Source organism: Sphaerodactylus townsendi, linkage group LG01 (assembly GCF_021028975.2).
Source record: "Sphaerodactylus townsendi isolate TG3544 linkage group LG01, MPM_Stown_v2.3, whole genome shotgun sequence".
In the NCBI taxonomy this organism is placed as follows: Eukaryota; Metazoa; Chordata; class Lepidosauria; order Squamata; family Sphaerodactylidae; genus Sphaerodactylus; species Sphaerodactylus townsendi.
Window position 1 is genome coordinate 28,493,150 of NC_059425.1, and position 18,397 is coordinate 28,511,546.

Below are 18,397 nucleotides of genomic sequence, written 5' to 3' on the forward strand. Positions count from 1 at the left end.
TTCTATGCTGACGTGTACCGAGAAGTCCGTGCTTGCGCTGTGCGGAAGATTGCGAAGTTTACGCATGCCCAGTAGGGGACTGAGTGCTGCGGCTACCGGGAACGGACTGAAACTAAGGAGGAAGGGGAGGGGAGGACGTCGGGGCGGGCGAGGAAGAGGTCAAAGGTCGTGTCGGAGGGAGGGTTAAGTGAGGGGAAGGTTTCCCTAGGGTTGGCATGAGCTGACCTTTGGCCCCTCTGTCGCCACGGCCATGGCCCCCCGGCGGCCCCCGGAGCTCTACCGGGCTCCCTTCCCCCTCTACGCCCTGCGCGTCCATCGAGAGGCTGGCCTGGTTCTGATCGCGGGTGGCGGCGGAGCTGCCAAGACCGGCATCAAGAATGGCCTGGTAAGCAGAGGGAGGGAGCTGCTGCGCCCATCGCCTGGCGTCGGTCCGGGTCTGCACCTGTCAACGTGCCCGTGATAACTTGGCACGGACTGGCATAGAGAATGCCAGTTCTGTGCCCATCATCTGGCCATCGGGCAGAAGCAGTGTCACTGTGTCTTGAGACAGGTGGAACTCTTGCTCGGGTACAAGGTTTGGCCACCTCTAGGTGTAACTGGTTTCTGCCCACTGAACGGACACATTGCGCCGCATTTACCTGGCGCTTTCTGGAGAAAGCAAACAGAGTCCAGCAGTACTTCAGGGACAAAGCATTTATTCCAGCCTACCTTTCGTGTGTTAACAGACACTTTATCAGGTGCAGATGTCCAAAGAGGATGTGCAGGTGGGCACTTCATGCATCTGATGAAGTGACCCATGATGCAGGAACAGATTTTCTGAGTCCTATTTTGTTTTGCTGCTACAGACTAACACAGCTACCCGGAATTGGTGTGCTACAGCAGTTACTTTGCTAGTTAGTGCTCTGGAATGAGGTACTGCATCAGGCCAGCAAAAAGGGAAAGGTTGCCCTGTGCAATGTGGGAGAGTCTGACTGGGGTGCTCTGGAGCTGCTGTTCCCCCAAAGGACCATTGGCTTGTGGATTTCCTGCTGCTGTCCTCCTAGTTTCAAGGACCAGAGACAGGATGCTGGGACGGTATCACAGTGGTGGGGAGAAGGGGGACTGGCAATTGTGTGGAACAACTCCTCCGTTATGATGGGGGGCAGGGGCAAAATCTGTGGAAATACAAAGGAGTCAATTATGGAATTGATTTTGATGCATGTTGTGGGCTCTTCATCCAAATCTCTTCTCCGTCTCTCTTTCCCAGCACTTCTTGCAACTGGACTGGAGAGGAGGCGAACTGTCTGCTTCACTGTTGCATGCGCACGACACAGAGACACGAGCCACCATGACCATGGCGTTGGCAGGGGACGTCATTGCTGCTGGACAGGATGCCGACTGCCACATCCTGAATTTCCATCTGCAGAAACCCAGTCAGAAAGGGGGCAGTGGTGATTCTGCCGCCAATAAAGCAAGTGAGGACTTAGTGGTTACTTTGAGGGGGTGGGATTATGTAACCTATCCCACCTAGAGAGTCCAGGGCAGGTGGAAGAGTCAAGAGAAGAGTCCTGTGTATAAAATGTCCATTAAAATATACAGTATGCAGAAATAAACATTACCTACAGTGATTAATTACCAACCTTCAGTGTTTTCTGAAGATGCTCTATTTTGTTCAGATTTTAGCAGATCTGCAGAATAGGAATGTTGGCCTATAGATTTCCTCTGTGCAGGGCTCTGCTTAGCAAATAGAGTCAGGACAGCCTGCCCCTCTTGACTTAGTTTAGTGGTGTCTGAACAGTTTCCTGCAAGCCAAGGAAACAGGGCTGAGAAGCCTACCAAGGTGATCTGTGGCAGATAAAGGGCAGATGTGCCTGGAGTTGTCTATCAATTTCATTCTGCCTGCAGGTGGTGACGAGAAGGGTCCCCGGAGGCGCAAGGGCCCCCTACCCAGTGGACCGCGAAGTAACAGCGATACGTGCAAAGAGACAACTGAAGTGACTGTGGAAACTCTGCACCGTGTCCAGACAGATACCAGCACAGATGCCCTGCAGAAGGCCGTGTGTTTCAGTGATGACCATACCCTCCTGGCCACTGGTGGTGTGGATGGATTCCTGCGGGTCTGGGAGGTACAAGCAACTCTGGTCCAGGGGTGGGGGCCAGGAGAGATGGCCTGCAACTGAGGACAGGGTTAAAAGCGTGCTGTAATTAGGCACTGGCTCTTTATATGTGAAAGCATAAGAAGTGCTCTCCCTCTCTTCCCCAAATTAGTCCTCCTGAGGGCAATGCAAATGCCTCTTCTCTCTGTCCCCTAGTTTCCCAGCATGAAGAAAACTCTTGAGTTCCAGGCTCACAAGGGAGAGATTGAAGACATAGCACTCAGTCCGGATAATAAGGTGAGGGTGTTGTCTTGTCCAAGACCAGATTTATCTACCGTGTCCCTGCTATGAAAGGCTGTATTTGTCGGTGAAGAGAGAGGTTTGTTGCTAGATTTCCCACAGCCTTATCCTTGGCATGTCACAGCAACAGTGTCCTTCTGCTCCGCCACCTAGGCAGGGAAGAATAGTGTGAACTGTGATGTATTGACATATGTAACATGAAATAATTTATGCTAGAGATTTCCTGGTCAGTATACATATGGGTAGTCAGCAAGTCTTCATTGTTTGTCTTGTCTGTGTGGATAGCTGATGTCCTGCATCCCACCACTTCTGGAATACTACTCCCTACCCCTTCTTGTTCGTGAGTTTCTGTGGATCTTATGGTTATTCATGAGACCCAGGGGTGTACCTGCCAGTGGGACAGGAGGCAGGTAACATGGGGGGCACAAAATCGCCTCCCACACACCAAAGCCTGCCACGGGCCTGCCAGGTGTCCCTCGACTTGGGGCGCCCGGCAGGCTTATGAAAGGCTCCCAGCACCGGCTTCTGCCAGCCTCCCCACCTGGGGGCGCGGGGGTGTAGCAGCCTGCTGCAAGCGCACTTCGAGGGGCACTTTGGCAGGCTCGCAGCAGGCTGCCGGCACCCCGCCACCTCTATTGGAGACTGGTAGAAGCTGCTGGGTTGGGGGCAGGGGCTGGGCGGGTGTGTGTGCGTGCATTCAGGCACCATTTCATACCCCCGCCCAAATATGCATCTGATGAGACCTCTAAGCCTGTGCTCAAGATTTGCGTGGAGTTGTGTGCTTTGAGCTGCCCCCCCTGCTATATGAATCTCTTTTGGCAACCTGAGTGCCCATTAGAATTGATTGTTGGAGCTGCTAGTGTAGATGGTCAAAACCTCAGGAGAGTTGCCTGGTTCTAACCCAAAGCAGTGCTTTTGACGGCAAAAGATGCCTGCGAGAACATGTAGGGACTGTGTGCCTTTATGTCCTCGGCTCAGGCAGATGCTCTCAGAATGTCACTGGGATATTGAATCTGGATCTGTTCGGTCAGAGTGGAGCATCTTGGTTTTCTGCAGCCAGGGAACAGCACCTCAGCATTTGAGGGGAAAAAGACCAAAGAACATTTTTGTAAAAAAAACAAAACAAAGTCTGTCTTTAGTCCTAGGTATATTTAATATTCTGGAATGTTTATAGAGATGCATTTAGCTGTTACTCAAGCCAGGTGTTCAGAGCAGAAGTCCCTTATTTTAAAGGATTAAAAAATCTGCTTTGCCTTGCCTGGCACCAACAGTCTCGATCTGTACCTGAAGCAGACAAAGGCTGAATGCATGTACCATTCAGAACTGGAAAAATATTCCAAATCTTGTGGTGGGTTTTCCGGGCTGTGTGGCCATGGTCTGGTGGATCTTGTTTCGGCTGCATCTGTGGCTGTCATCCTCAGAGGTTTATCACAGAGGGACGTCTGTTACACACTGAATCCAGTGAGAAGGGAATGTTTTAATGGGGTATAAATTGTCATGTCCTCGGGTGGGGAACCAATCAGTAAGTGTTTGTGTGGAACTTGCTATGCAAGAGTGTGGTTGATAGTATAGTATTGCAGGTGGGGTTTTTCAGTCCAGGGAGTGATTCACATTGGATTCCGCAGATGCAGGTGAAACATTAGGAACAAGATCCACCAGACCACGGCCACACAGCCTGGAAAACCCACCACAACCAGTTGAATCTGATTGCTAGGCATTCCGGTATAAGATGACATGGGGTGGGGTGAGGATTCCTCTGGTAGGTTGTTCCCTCAGAGATAATCTAATGGATAGAAAAATCTCCATAACAGGCCAAACTAGCCAGCTCTTATGAGAGCTTGTAAGCTAAGAAGAGTCGGCACTTAGATGAGATGGGAGACATCAAGAGAGACTGGCGCGACTGTGCAGTGGAAAGCAATTGCAAACCACCTCTGCTCATCTCTCACCTTGAAAACTCCATGAGGTGGAAGTTCGTGGGGTTGCTCTGAGTTGGTCATGACTCAGAGGCAGAAAAAGGCGGAGCAGTTGAGACCTTTGTCCCCCTCTGGCTGGGGTTGTGCAGGGCAGGTGTTGAGTGTCCTAGCGATGAATGTAGCACCGCCCTCTTGTGGGTCCGCAGATCGTGACAGTGGGACGGGACTTCCAGTGCTGCGTGTGGCAGCGGGACCAGATGGTGACAGCGCTGCACTGGAACGAGAACCTTCCGGGCATCCCAGATAAGGCCTACCGCTACCAGGCTTGCAGGTAATGATCTGGGCCTTGCACGTGCTTGCTTATGTTTAAGCAAATCAATTGCTCTGATGCCTTCTCTTCCTGGCACAGGTTTGGGACAGTGGAGGACCAAGCCAAGGCATTGCGGCTGTACACGGTGCAGATCCCTTACAAGCGGGAACGCCGGCCACCCCCTTGCTACATTACCAAGTGGGATGGGCACAGCTTCCTGCCCCTACTTACTCAGCCATGCGGTAACGAGGTAATCTCCTGCCTCTCTGTCAGGTAGGCCCACCTGGAAGGTTTTCTTCCTTTTACTTTTTAAGAACTTTTATTTAATTTCTACCCTAGCCAATGGTCAGGCTTCTTTTTTATGTCCCTCTCTCCCTCCTCTGGAAAGCTGGGAGGAGGCCAGGAAAGGAATTGCGTGTAGGTGGCATGTGATAGAATTTTATTTCTGAAAAGAGAGAAGTCAGGCCAACTTGCAAGTCGCATCCTCTGTTGGGCGCATTCCCCAATCCCAGGTATAATCAGTGACTAAAGAAAGGTGGTCTGCTGTCTTAGAAGTTGTTTGTGCGTTTCAAGATTAAAAAGCAATTCCAGTCCACTTCAGCACCTGTCTGCCTGGCTCTGTAGCTACCAATTGTGTCTGTCTCTTGCAGTGACAGTGGCACGTTCCTGGGTCTGGGCACTGTGACGGGCTCCGTTGCCATCTTTGTCTCCTTCTCCTTGCAGGTATGGAGTCTTCAGGTCATGTGCAAGACTGAGCCAGATCAGGGGAAGGGAGGCATCTGTACAGCTAGATCAGGGGTCTGCAACCTGTGGCTCTCCAGATGTTTATGGACTACAAATCCCATCAGCCCCTGCCAGCTTGGCCAATTGGGATGGGAATTGTAGTCCATGAACATCTGGGGAGCCGCAGGTTGCAGACCCCTGAGCTAGATCGTAGGGTGGCTGTGTTTTGGAGTGGGGCCACGGGATTTGCGTGCACTATTTCGTGGGGCTGGATTAACCACCAGGCAGACTATGGTCCCTGTGGACTGAACATAGGGCTGGCAATCTGATGCCTTTTCCTCCGGGGGTGGGGGGTCACCAGGGCACTGGAGTGATAATGTTGTCAAGCCCCTGCTCAAGTACGCTAGGTCTAGCTGAGCCTCTGCTAAAAAAAAACCCTGTGTCTTCACCCACAGAGGTTGTACTATGTGCGGGAGGCCCATGGCATCGTGGTCACTGCTGTTGCCTTCCTGCCCGAAACCCCTGAGCTGCTGAAGGAGAATGAGGTGGCCCTGCTGAGTGTGGCCGTGGACAGCCGCTGCCGTCTGCACCGGATCCCCTGCCGGCGTACGTCCCGGGGTAGGAGGGTGGAAGCTGGGGCTGAAGGGTACCAATGCCAAGGCTGGAGATCTCAGCCTTCCTGTGAGCTCTTCTCGCAGTGGGTCTTTCTAGGAGGTGGGACGTGGGGCAGCACTCCTTGTTTCTGAATGAAGTGTGGGGTAACACACATGTGCTCAGCACACACAACTTAAACACTCCTGTCTCTTCACAGGGAGTTTCCCGGTGTGGCTGGTGCTGCTCTTGTGTGCTGGACTGCTTGTGGGCACGATCCTACTGCTACAGTTGGCCTTCCCAGGCTTCCTCTAGTCCTCCTTGTTCGCAACAGGAAGCATGGAGTCCGCTCTAGCCTCCCTCGGGGACTACGCTGACCCCATTCCTGGGCTCACAGGCTGGAGTGACTCAGAAAGCTGGGCATGGAGCACTCCACTTGAACGTGTGCTCAGATGAGCTGGACTGAGCTGCTTGCCTGGAGGAAGGGGGGCAGGACCATGTTTGGATCAAGTCCTGGGCATGAACTTTGTTCCTTCTTGTCTTATACCCTGGAGGAGGATTCCCGCCTCCGCTCCGTTTTTTGACTGTTCAATTGAAACATTCCAGCCTTGACTGCTCTGAGCGGGCAAGTCCCGTTCCATCCCACGGACAAAGCCTCGCAGCTGTAATTAAATAGGATGACGGAGCAAAATCTCTTCTCCCTGCTGTCCCTGATTGTCTGATGCCTCTTCCTTTCCTTTGGGGGCTTATGCAGGGCTCTATTTGAAGGGGGGGGGGGTGACTGTAGCAGGTCCTTTGCTATCACTAACAGCAGTGCTTCCTGCTGGGCTTGGAAGGGTGGAGCCCAGCTGCTGCTTAGTGCTCTAGCATTGCCAGTGTGGGTGGAAGGGTTGGGGTCGTGGCTTGGTGGTAGAGCACCTGCCTTGCATGCAGAAGTTTCCACGTTCAAGGCCCAGCAGCTCCACTTGAAAGAATTAAGCAGCAGGTGCGGTGACAACTTTCTACCTGATGGCTCAGTAGGGTAGACAATACTGACCTGTTCAGTTCAGTGGACTGTCTCAGTATCAGGTATTTCCCGTGTCCCAAGTAAATGTATAGGTGTGTGATTCGGTCCACAGTTGGATGTTCCTTGTATCATCAAGGTGCAGCTGTTACAACAGCCTTTGCCCATTGAACAGGGAATGCTAGGAATTCTCTGTGCCACTCCAAGCTACCTGCACCTGTTTGCATTAACACTTCTTCTGGGGCTAAGCAAGGTGAATGGAGAATGCCCCTGCTCCTATCACCAGTTCCTTATTCTTTCAATTGACACAGCTTCTGAACTGGGCCTCTCTTACCCCTTGAGGCAGCCACTAACTGGGAACTTGAGTTTAGGGGCTGCTTAGCCTTGGCCTCCCTGATCTTCCTACCGGTTAGTGCCACTGGGCCACCCCACTGCAGTATTTCTGCCGTCCTGCATGCTCTTCTCCCTCCCCTCCCCCTTTCATTGTGCAACAAGCACCCACAGCTAGCTTGTCTCCAAAACGGAAATTACCATTGGCCACAGAAGGTACCCGGTCTTTTTCTCCAGAGCACGGTGATCACCCAGGTGCATTCAGTGGCATTTTTCTCCAGAGCCGTGGCTAGCCTGGACTCAGGGGTGCAGCAGGTGACTTGTGATTCATCCTCCTCACAACCTCTGCTTAAAATATTGGGGCAGGGCCCAAGATGGCCCCCCATCAGGCCAGAAAGATGGCAAGGGGGATGCCCTGAGCTTTGGCCCAGGCTGACAGGTGCAGAAGGAAATCTGAACAGAGGTGGACCGTGGGCCAATATCCATGCTTTCTGCTCCCACTTCTGTGACCTTCTCTGCAGAGGGCTGCTCAAGGCCAGCGGTGAGATTATCTACTACGCCAATCTGTAGGCATTTTGTGTGAGCCATTACTGAAAAGGGAAACAGCACATCCCTGCTATCTTAAATTCTTAAATTCACAACTAGTGAAGGAAAGATAATGTGATCATATGTGAAAGTCTGAACAGCCAAGGGTAACATGCTACCCGTTTACTGTTGCCTCTCCTTGTGGCAGAAGCATAGAGCAGCTTAATATTCCAAGCACCTGAATTCCTTCTGTTCAAATTTAGTCTTCAAAGCTTTTTGGGTTTTGGTGCATAAAGTTGAATTTAGGGGCCTCTGACCTCATAGTGAAACTTCCTGTAAGAACACTTTGCTGTAAATGTGCCCCTCCCTAAGGAAAACAACATTGTCTTCACTGAGAGCAAGGAGTCAAGTTGTGCACCACCTTCCCCTTTAATAATCACACACACAGTCGCATTAACAGCTACCTTTAAGCAGCAGCTGGACAAAACATTTGGCTTTAGGCTGATCCTGCACTGAGCAGGGAGTTGGACTAGATGGCTTGTATGGCCGCTGCCAACTCTATGATTCCAACTAGATTATGTGCAAATATGCAATAGGCCTCAGTGGTTTGGTGCCATCGGCTACCTGGAAGGAACCGGCTCTGACCCTTGACTGTGCAGGGATGAGATTCTGTTGAGGCTCTCTGTGGCCTCATGGGGAAATGTATTTTTTTTCCAGTGTACATGCTCTTTTCTTATAAACAATTTGTATTGCAGACATGGCACAAAGCCTTTTTTGGCTGAAGCCATTTGCTTTTGTGAAATGAAGGGGAAGGGAAGTTTAATTGGCAGGAGTAGCAGATTTCATACTGGTACGCAAGTGAAGTGCTCTCCAAGAGGGTTAAATAGCATTTCTCTTTGGTTCAGCGGAGCCCACAACTAGCTTCATTCCAAGAAGTGAAATGCTTACCCCTCTGTGACACTGGAAAACTAGCTTTGTCTTTGGCTCAGCATCCCACCATTTGCTCTCCAAATGAATCAATTCTCGGATCCTGGCAGAGGATGCTGATGAGAACACATTGGGATATCCCCTCAGGGCACAGCCTGTCATATGGGACACATCACATTAGGAGACAAAGATGAATTCGTAGCATGTTGGCACCTGGCTTGGCTTCCGGCTGGCCACCTCCCTAAAAGAGATGGTTAATGCAGACCCTTCACACGTGAGGGCTTGTAGGATCAGAGCCATAGATGGACAGAACAGGGTCATCTTCATGGGCATCATCTGATTGATCCAGCGGCTGAGCAGTCTGGCCCTGTTCATGCTCCTTGCCTCCCTCAGCTGCTGTGGCAGCCTGCAGTTCCTCTTGATGTTCAAAGACGGCGCCCACAAACTGGGCAAAGACACGGTCCATGTAACTCTTGTGGCGTGGGAAGAGGCCCTCCAGGAAGCCTATGTGGCCCCCATGGGATGTTACCAGGAAGGCCAACGTGGGCACATCCTGAGCTGCATCCAGAGGAATAGCTGCAACAGCAAAAGCCAAGTCAGAGCTGCTTTCTCCAGAGCAGGGGTTTCCAACTCTGGCATCCCTGATGTTCATGGACTACAATTCCCATCAGCCCCTGGGACTGGGGCACCAGAGTTGGACACAACTGCTCCAGAGAGTTCAGCCTGGAAGAGCAGGAATGGGTTGGAGGGGGGGAGGTGGTATAAAACTCACCATGCTGAGGGGAGAAAGGGTCATCAGAGGCATTAAGGCACAACACAGGCACGTGGAAGCGCTGCACTTTGTGACATGGGCTAGCTGCTTGGTAGTACTCCTCGCATGAATTGTACCCAAAGGCCACGGCTGTGTAGCGCTCATCGAACTCCCGAATGCTGCGAGCCTAGTTGGCAGGAGGGGTGGGGAAGGAAAAGAATGAGGGCACACCAAGCCTCTAGGCACTGCAAGGCCAGGGCAAGGGAAGGCAGACAAAAAGATGCTGGGATTGGGGGAAATAGTACCTTCAGCACATGATCCACATCCAGTATCTCGGCAACGACCTTCCTGTGCCTGGAATATGATGCAGAGTCAGTGGGGGGACCAAAAGGTAATGAGAAGGGGAGGGAAGACCTTTCTTGGGGTCTCACCACAACAGAAGGAGAAGGATCCCATTTGCTCTGGGGGTGGTCACCTATACCTTGTTCAGGATAAAGGTGACAAGAGATTTGTGAATTCATCTGCTATTTTCTGGGCCGTCTTTGTCCTAGAATGCTCTGCTTGGGTCCTAGTGCCTACCTAGTGCTGTCCCCAAGGTACTAGGACCTAAGCAGAGCATTCCAGAACAAAGACGATCTAGAAAATAGTGGATGAATTCATAAACCTAGCTTTATCCTGAACAGGGTCTTGAGGTCCTCCTTACTCTGAAGATCCACACATCCTCTCCCTCCCTCCCTTTCATTCTGTCCTCAACCATGTGAGTCCAGTACTTCCGTTTCTTGTGCCTCCCCTCCAAAACACACACCGTTGGATTAGGTTCCGCAAGTTGGCCGTGAGCCGCTGGTTGAAAAGCACCAGGTTGAGGGGGGTCTCGAGTGAGTGGGTGGTCTCAAAGGAATCCCAGCTAGCAGAGAAGGTCATGGCAGCCACCAGCCCAGCCTCGCGGCCTTTTCGCCCCAGGTAGTTGAGCACCAAAATCCTGCCAGGGAGGAGGTAAACAATCTGTGGGAGGCAAAGGTTATAGAGTCGCCCTCCCCCACTATAGTCCTGAGGACAGCTATACCCTTTCCACCAAAACATCTCAAGATATTTGTGAATTTAACCGCCACCTCTTCCTGGACCTTTTTAGGGAATGCTCCACAGTGGTCCTGGTGCCTACCTAGTTCCGTTCCCCCCACACTTTTGAATATTTACGAGCATTAAAGAATCATTTTTGAATGCAGCCTTGGTCAAAAACAGAATTCTGTGCACTATTAAACATGGTAATTTGATAAAATGGCATTTATAGTGCATTGAACAACTATCAGCAAAACTGGTCTTTTTCTATAATTGCGCCCCCCCCCCCCATTTTCTGCCCAGTTCAGGAGCCTCCATGCTGCTGCGGCCATCATCCAATGGCCATTTCACTCTAAAAAAGTTGGTGGATAAGGTTTGTGTTCCTTGCCAACATGTGTTTTTTTTATTTTCTTTCTTTTTTGTTTTAAATGAACAATCTTCGAAGCTTAGCAGAATGCATATTAGAGTAGCAACCACTCAGAGGGCTGGTCTACCTCCCGTTAAGAAGCATTGAACCGAGCAGAAAATGGCACGTGCAATTACAGAAAAAAAGCATGTCTTGCTGATAGTAGTCCAATGCACTTTAAATGATATTTTATCTGATCATCATGTTTAACAGTGCACAGAATTATGGTTTTGACGAAGGCTGTGTTTAAAAAAATATTCTTTAATGCTCATAAACAATAGGGACTATTTTGAATAGTGAAAATACGCTTCTTTCACTTCCGCCAAACCATGAACTTAGACCTTTCAGTGGAAAAGAGTATAGCCATCAGGCAGTCCTGGATTAACCATTAAATACAATAAATACGTGCTTAGGACACCAAGGGGAAAGGGGGTATCAGTTTTTGCCAAAATCTGCAATTTCTCCCTGCTGATATTGGGAATGCTTTCACCACACGAAGCATTAAGCAGGCTAGGAGATACCAGCTGGTTCAGTGAGGAGTACTTGTCTTGTGACAGCAAGTTTCTGAGTCACTCAGGACTATTAGTCTTGCACACAAATAAGCTGCATGTGCTTGGTTAGCAACATCACTACTATTAGGGAGATACAGCATGCTTGTTTACATGCATGCTGGTTTACATCAAAGTCTGAGGGGAAGGGATACAATATTGAAAAGGAAGTGACTAATTATGTGCACAGTTGAATACTTGTTTTTCTAAAGCTCATAAAGCTATGAGCTGGATGGCCCAGGCTAGCCCATTCTGGTCAGATCAGGGAAGATATGCAGAGTTAGCCCTGGTTAATTTTTGGATGGGAGAGCACCAAGGAAGTCTAGAGCCCCTGTGCAAAAAAGGCAGGCAATGGCAAACCCCCTCTGAATGTATTTTGCCTTGAAAACTCCATCAGGGGTCACCATAAATCAGATATAACTAGACAGCAGGAAAAAAACCCCACAGTTTTTGCAGGATACTCTGAACACAGAGGGGTACTGTCAGCTTTATCTGGTGTGGGTGGAGACAATTGGGATCTTTAACTATAACTAGCAAAAATCACTGAAGATGTGGGCCTTCTTATAACTCAGGAAAAGCTGAAATCACAGCCCAGAAGCATTTGTACATTTCATTTGGATGGCTCTGCTGATTTTAAGGACCTGTTAAAAGAACCTCTGTGGTGTGTCTTCTCCGTTCTTTGAACTAAATCACATTTTTCCTAGTTGTATTATGTTGTTGTTCATTAAATGTTGTGCGATTATTCGGGGGTAACTTACTTTTTTTCATTATTTGGCTCATGTATGAAACTGATGACCAGCCAATTTGGACCAGTAGGCATGAGTCACATTGAAACCTCATACTGGTTCTGTCTGCTGTGGCTGCTACTCATTTGACAAGGCCTGAATATTTGGTTTTGCTCTTATTTCTGATTACCCACCAGAAAAAGAACCTCATGAGGTGTAGAAGCTCATTGACTAGGATTTTAGCTGCCCCCTAAAAAGGTGACGGGGCAGCTTGTTTGCTCCCAAGGGACTTTTTCCTTTTTGTGGATAGAAAAGCTCCAGGACTTATCAACGTGATTAGAAAAAACAGAAACACGTTGCTATAGTGCGTCCTAAACAGAGTTACACCCATCTAAGTGCATTGAAGTCAATGGGCGTAGAAGGGTATAAATCTGCTTAGAATCACATTGTCAGTAGCAGGGTTTCTTTTTCTAAAAATTCTCTTTCTGGTTGCTCCTAAAAATGGACTTTTCCTTCTACATTCCAAGCCCACCTAATATAATAAAGGAAAAGAATGACTGGCAGCCCTTAGAGGGGGGTGGGGTGGGGTGGAATAACACAGCAGACTAAAATGAGTGGGACTGACAGCTGTGTAAGAGAGTGGGGAGCCAGTGGTTTAGAAAAACATTCACTTCTTTAAAAATGGGATTGCGTCTGTCAAGATTAAAAAGTGCCCAAGGGCAACATACCACAAAAACAAGGATGACAAAACAATGGGGAAGTCATCAACTCGATCACACCCTGCAAGCAGGCCCTGACAGAGCAAGAACTAGCTGGGGTGGGGCTGTTTAGTGGTGTTTCCCTACAAACAAATGACGCATGTGGCCCAAGCAAGATTTATGGATTTTGTAGCTTTGAGGAAGCTCCTGATTGGGCCAGGAAATACCCAAGCAGGTTGACCAATCTGAAAGGTGAATAGGAGTATAGACTAGGGCCTCTTTTTGGTCAAGATGTCAATGGCAAAGTATCTGTTTGGCATGTAATCAGGTCGCAGGTTCTGTCCCCAGCATCTCTGATAAAACGCCAATGCCTGAAAATAGCCATCAAAGTGGATATTACTGACCTTGGTGTACCAGTGGTCTGAGGCAACATAAGGCAGATTCAAATGTTCATCTGTGTTCCTTTGACAATTATATCTTCCTCCACAAACTGTCGCCCAAGCTGAAACTCACCCGCCCAATGAAACGCCAACTGCCATCAGCGGTGCGCAAGGAAACTGGCTCTTGATGTGAGCCACTACCAGCTCCAAGTCTTCAGTGTTATTGGCAGAGAAAGCCTTGTAGGTCTGAGAGAGAGAAGCAGGCCTAGTGAAAACCTAGTGACAGTACTGGGAAACTTCAGCCCAGTGGCAGAGAAGTTACCTTTTCTGCAGAGAAAACCAACCTGCCCAGTCTGGAATGGGCATGATAAGCATTTTCAAACCCAGAAATGCCAAAGAATCTATCACCAAAAACACCCAGCATGCCCAGTATCACACAAGCAAAGTGTGGGCAAAAGGGGAACGCAAGAACAGGGTTTAGAAGCACTCACCAGCAATTCTTCTCCTTTGCAACCTCTGTTATTGAACACAACTGCTCTGGAAGAGAAAGAGAAGATGAGCCAATTGACGGAGCATCTCCCTCTACCTTGGTACTGCCCTACCCAAGAGGCCTTCAGCACTCACTATCCCTGGCTCATGCCAACGTTTGCCCCTCAGACAATATTTAGTCTTTTAAATGTAGTCATTTGAACTAAGGTGGCAATGAAGCTCTTCCTCACCTTTTAAAATATTTTACCTCACATTGGTGACTCAGGGTGACTCAAAGCTAGACATTACATTTCTGTGAACCTTTTGATTTTAAAATGCCCCTCAAAATCTATGCAGAGATGATTCACCATTTAATACCTAAAAGGCCTGCCTGAATAAAGTGACCTTCTGTTGCCTGCAGAAGTAGGCCAAGTACGAGCCTTCTGTATTTTCTCCAGTTAACCATTTTAGAAAACTAGAGCTTCTGTTATCAAGAAGCAAGCCTGGATGGTAGTCAGATGAATAGCTCCAACTGAAGCAGAATCTGAGGGAACCTGATGTGGGTCCTTAGGTTCCTGTCAGATGAGGCGATCCTTCAAGCAGACAGGTCCCAGCTCTTGTAGATACGAGAGGATTATTTAAAATTTGCACACCCCAAGGGGAAGGTACTCCACACATAGTTCTTTGTCCCTGCTCTACAGTTATCAAGCTTGGCACAGATTACCTAGTGAAGCTTTCTCACCTGTAGCCCTGCTGTTGGGCAGTGCGCACCATGTGCAGAATGTAGGTTTCCTCGCTGTTTCCCGTCAGGCCTGGCAGGAATAAGACAATGGGGCACCTCTCTGGGTCAGAGCAACTTGAACTCTTCTCTTCATCATTGGCCCAGTCCAGCAAGAGTTGCCCTCCATCTGCAGTTTGTAGCACCTCACTGAATGGAAAATGGAGGAACAAGGACATAGGGTAGATGGACTAGAAAACAGGACATTATAGCACAGAGGCCGGGCAGGGATCAACAGTATGCAAGGGGATCAAAACCAGGTGCTCACCTGCCTAAACAGATGCCAACAGCTGCTAATGAAGTCTAAGGAAGAATAACTGCCCCCTGAGCCATTCCCAGTCTTCCCCTCCAGTACTACCTGCGGTAGGAGATAGGCGGGCGGGATTTGAGGAAGACCCGGACAATGGTCTGTAGCCGGCCCTCGAAGCACCATGGTGTAGGGTAGAATGTCTCATTCACAATGGGACAATATTTCTCCAGGAAGGAGCGGAACGGCTGAGAAGCCACCAGCAGGGGGCGCTGTAAGAGAAAAACAGCCAAAGTGGTTTCAGTTTCAGATGACCCACCAATACCCCCAGGACTTTTGGGAGGAAATGATAAAATAGGAGATTTGTAATCGTCACTTGCTGAGGTAACAGTTGTCCTGAGGCAACCAGGAAAGAAACTGAGTTCTTTTTTTTAACTTCAGGCTGTCTATGTGTTGCAAATGGCTACGTTGTATCCATGGGCAAGCAGGCTAGTGGTTTTGAGGGACAAGATGCAACAGACCTCTGCTTCTGTTGTTATGTCCAGCACCCCACAGCCAATCAATCAATTAGCAGTTGAGATAACTTATTTTCAAGATTTAGACTCCTTTGTATTGTTGAAGGTTTTCAGAGCTGGAGGTCTGGCAGTTAGCACGAAACGTCCCCCCGCATCTGTGGCTGGCATCTTCAGAGGCAAGTCAACGTAAGATGTGTTTCTCTCCATGGCACAGTGTGGAGTGATTTGTGTGTAGGTGGATATTTATTTTGCCCACCTGTCTGGTGGGAGGGTTTTTTGTTAATTTTCAGAATCTCTTCCTTTTTGTTGAAACCATTGAAATCCACAAACATGGAGACAGTTTCAGCAAAAAGAGAGTCTGAAATTCAACAAAACCTAGCTACTGGTACTAAAAAATAACAAGACCAAAAACCAGGGGATCTTTCAAACACTATTCAGCAATCCACCAGATACTACAAACTCCTTCCATTCCCCTCCCACCACCGCACTCTGGTTTCTGAGATGAGTGATATACATTCAAATTACCAGGACACATGCAAATACATGCAATAAATGAACTCCATCTGATGCGCCTCACCCTCTCCCATTTCAGAGGAGGACAAAATAGATACCCAACAATACAAATCACTCCACACTGTGCCATGGAAAGAAATACAACTTGCTGTGGCATGCCTCTGTGACACGCAAGAAATGTCATTCCACATGTGCAGGGTAAAACATTAGGCATTAAAAGCACAAGACCACAGTCACACAGCTCAGAAAAACCACAACAGCCATTTAGAGTTTTAGACCTCCAGTTCAGAAACTCAAAGACCAAGTCAATGCAACCAGTCCTCAAGAATTGTGTATCTGGCAAGGTGGGTTTGAGTACAGGAAAGTTCTCCTCCATTTTAACTTCACAATAACCATTTGAGGTACGTGATGCTGAGAGGGGTGGTGGCAGTGGTGACTAGCCTAAAGTCATCCAGCAAGCTTTATGCCTGAGGAGGGATTTGAGCCTGCGTTTCCCCAGGTGAACAATGATATATGAGATGGGTTTCTCACTTGATCTGTTCAGGTACCAGGGTGGCCAACCTGTGGTGCTCCAGATGTTCAGGGGCTGATGGGAATTGTAGTCCATGAACATCTGGAGCACCACAGGTTGGCCACCTCTGATTACACAGATCTCAAATTCATGGAACCCAGCCTGTAATTAAGTTCCAGTCAAGAACTGAGGCAAATTCCCAGGATAACACAGGAACTGCCCATGGTGTACAATTCTCCTTATCCTCCTTCAGGTGATGGCTCCCATGCAGGCATCTTTGCTTTGATGAACAATAGAAGTATCTGTGAAGTGGATCAGCTGCCCTTAGACAGAAGCACTTCCCGACCAACCCACAATCATTCCCAACCCCAGAGTAACAGGGTTTACACTGGCTTTGTGGTGGTTTTTTTTCTCCCTACCGGCAAGTGTCTAGTCACAAGGAGGCAAGCTGATTCTCCTTGGAAACTGGAGACTTTCTCCACTTGGGCAAAGCGTCCAGCTGCGGGACAAAAATCAGCAAGAGAGCCTCAGGCACCATTACCACAGAAGGAGCAGCGTATGCTAGAGGGGTCCAGATGACAACCTCTGCATGGAAATCCATTCGCATGCAGTCTCCTGCTGGCCCACAAGCAAGAGGAAAGAGACAAGAGAAACAAACAGGAGAAGCCGGTGATGGGAGGTGAGAAACCGGGTGTCCGTTTCCATACTTAATAATAACTACTATCAGATTCCCAGCTAGCGCTTCAAGACCTACACTCTGAGGCAGGAATAAGCCTTAAACATGTGACTTCATAATCAAGGAAAGAATGTCTCCAAGTATTGTCGAAGGCTTTCACAGCCGGATTCAACTGGTTGTTGTGGGTTTTCCGGGCTGTGTGGCTGTGGTCTGGTAGATCTTGTATCTAACATTTATCCTGCATCTGTGGCCGGCATCTTCAGAGGTGTATCACAGGGAGAAGACCATGGTCACACAGCCAGACCACAGCCACACAGCCCGGAAAACCCACAACAACCAGTCTCCAAGTATGTTCACAGCATCTTTTTCCTTTCACAAGAAAAAACTTCCGTCTGGGATATCAAGGCAGAACTTCAAACTTTCTGGAAAGCCCCACCACTTTTTTTTTTTAAATCAACCACTAGGAATCCCATAGGCAGGCATAGGGGAAGGGCGGGGGCATAAGCAGTCTGCTGTGCCAACGGGGGGGGGGGAGGGGTAGTTGGGAAACCCCCAACAACCGTGCCAACCTGCAGGCCTAGCGTTAATATCATCCCCCCTAAACACACACAAGGAAGTGAGTTCAGAGCGAAGACATAGCAGGGTTGTTTCTTTAAAGGAGAAGACCCCCGCAACCTCCCTTTTGCATAAAGCCGCGCTCCCCGAATAAGCAAGCTGGGATGGTTGGGGTTTCTCATGGAAAGCGGGAAGGCACTCTGCACATGTTCAGTCGGCACAAAAGGACGAATGAAGCGCAGGAAGCAGAAACAGGGGACCAAAGCTGAGCCACACTCGTTTTCCAGAGGTGCGAACAGCTGGCCGGGCAGAATAGCCCTTCCCGCCCGTCCTTCTACCCCCGGTTCCCGTAGAGGGAGACCACGCTCGCTTCCTCCCGCCTGTCCGACCCGCCGAAGCCGCTCGAGGAGGCGGCGCTGACCTTGGGGACGCGAGCCCAGTAATAGCCGAGCAAACCGGTGCTGAAGCCCACCAGCAGCGACAATCCCAGCATCTTCTCCCGTCCCAAGCAGCGCGGCTTGTCGCCAGCACTAATCCTTATCCCTTTCGGGCGACGGCCCCTACCAGGAAGCTGCAAGCACCGCCCACCTCCTCAGCTGGGCTGCCCACTTTGAGATGGGCTGAAGCCAATCCCCGCCCACTGGCGGCCATCTTTGTGACGGGCACAATGCATTCAAGCCGGAGGGGGGCAGAAGCAAAGGGAAAGAGTATTGTCCTCTGACTCGCGTCTGTTGCAGCCAAAGTAACCACAACACCGACAACAGGAGTCTTGTGACTCCTTAGAGACGGAAGTTGCAACTCTTAAGGTCACTTTCCTGGAAATGAGCTCTCTTAAGTAAAGTGGGACTTATTTCTGAGCAGACCTGCTACAAA

At 49.4% G+C, this 18,397-nt stretch overlaps 2 protein-coding genes across 2 annotated transcripts; one reads left to right on the plus strand and one right to left on the minus strand.

The window, feature by feature from the left end:
* The first annotated feature begins 57 nt into the window (after positions 1 to 57).
* PREB (prolactin regulatory element binding) lies at positions 58 to 6,603 on the plus strand. The gene is made up of 9 exons (XM_048515879.1): positions 58 to 385; positions 1,247 to 1,454; positions 1,885 to 2,105; positions 2,292 to 2,372; positions 4,495 to 4,619; positions 4,698 to 4,871; positions 5,249 to 5,321; positions 5,777 to 5,927; positions 6,133 to 6,603. The coding sequence occupies exons 1-9, from the start codon at positions 251 to 253 to the stop codon at positions 6,225 to 6,227; spliced, it is 1,263 nt and encodes a 420-aa protein (XP_048371836.1). The 5' UTR covers positions 58 to 250; the 3' UTR covers positions 6,228 to 6,603.
* Positions 6,604 to 8,183: 1,580 nt separating this feature from the next.
* On the minus strand, positions 8,184 to 18,079 carry ABHD1 (abhydrolase domain containing 1). The gene is made up of 9 exons (XM_048515868.1): positions 17,946 to 18,079; positions 14,866 to 15,026; positions 14,472 to 14,657; positions 13,753 to 13,798; positions 13,395 to 13,507; positions 10,254 to 10,427; positions 9,754 to 9,802; positions 9,470 to 9,635; positions 8,184 to 9,273 (listed from the first exon to the last, which is right to left on the minus strand). Exons 1-9 carry the CDS (start codon positions 18,015 to 18,017, stop codon positions 8,966 to 8,968), a joined length of 1,275 nt encoding a protein of 424 aa, XP_048371825.1. The 5' UTR covers positions 18,018 to 18,079; the 3' UTR covers positions 8,184 to 8,965.
* Positions 18,080 to 18,397: the final 318 nt, after the last annotated feature.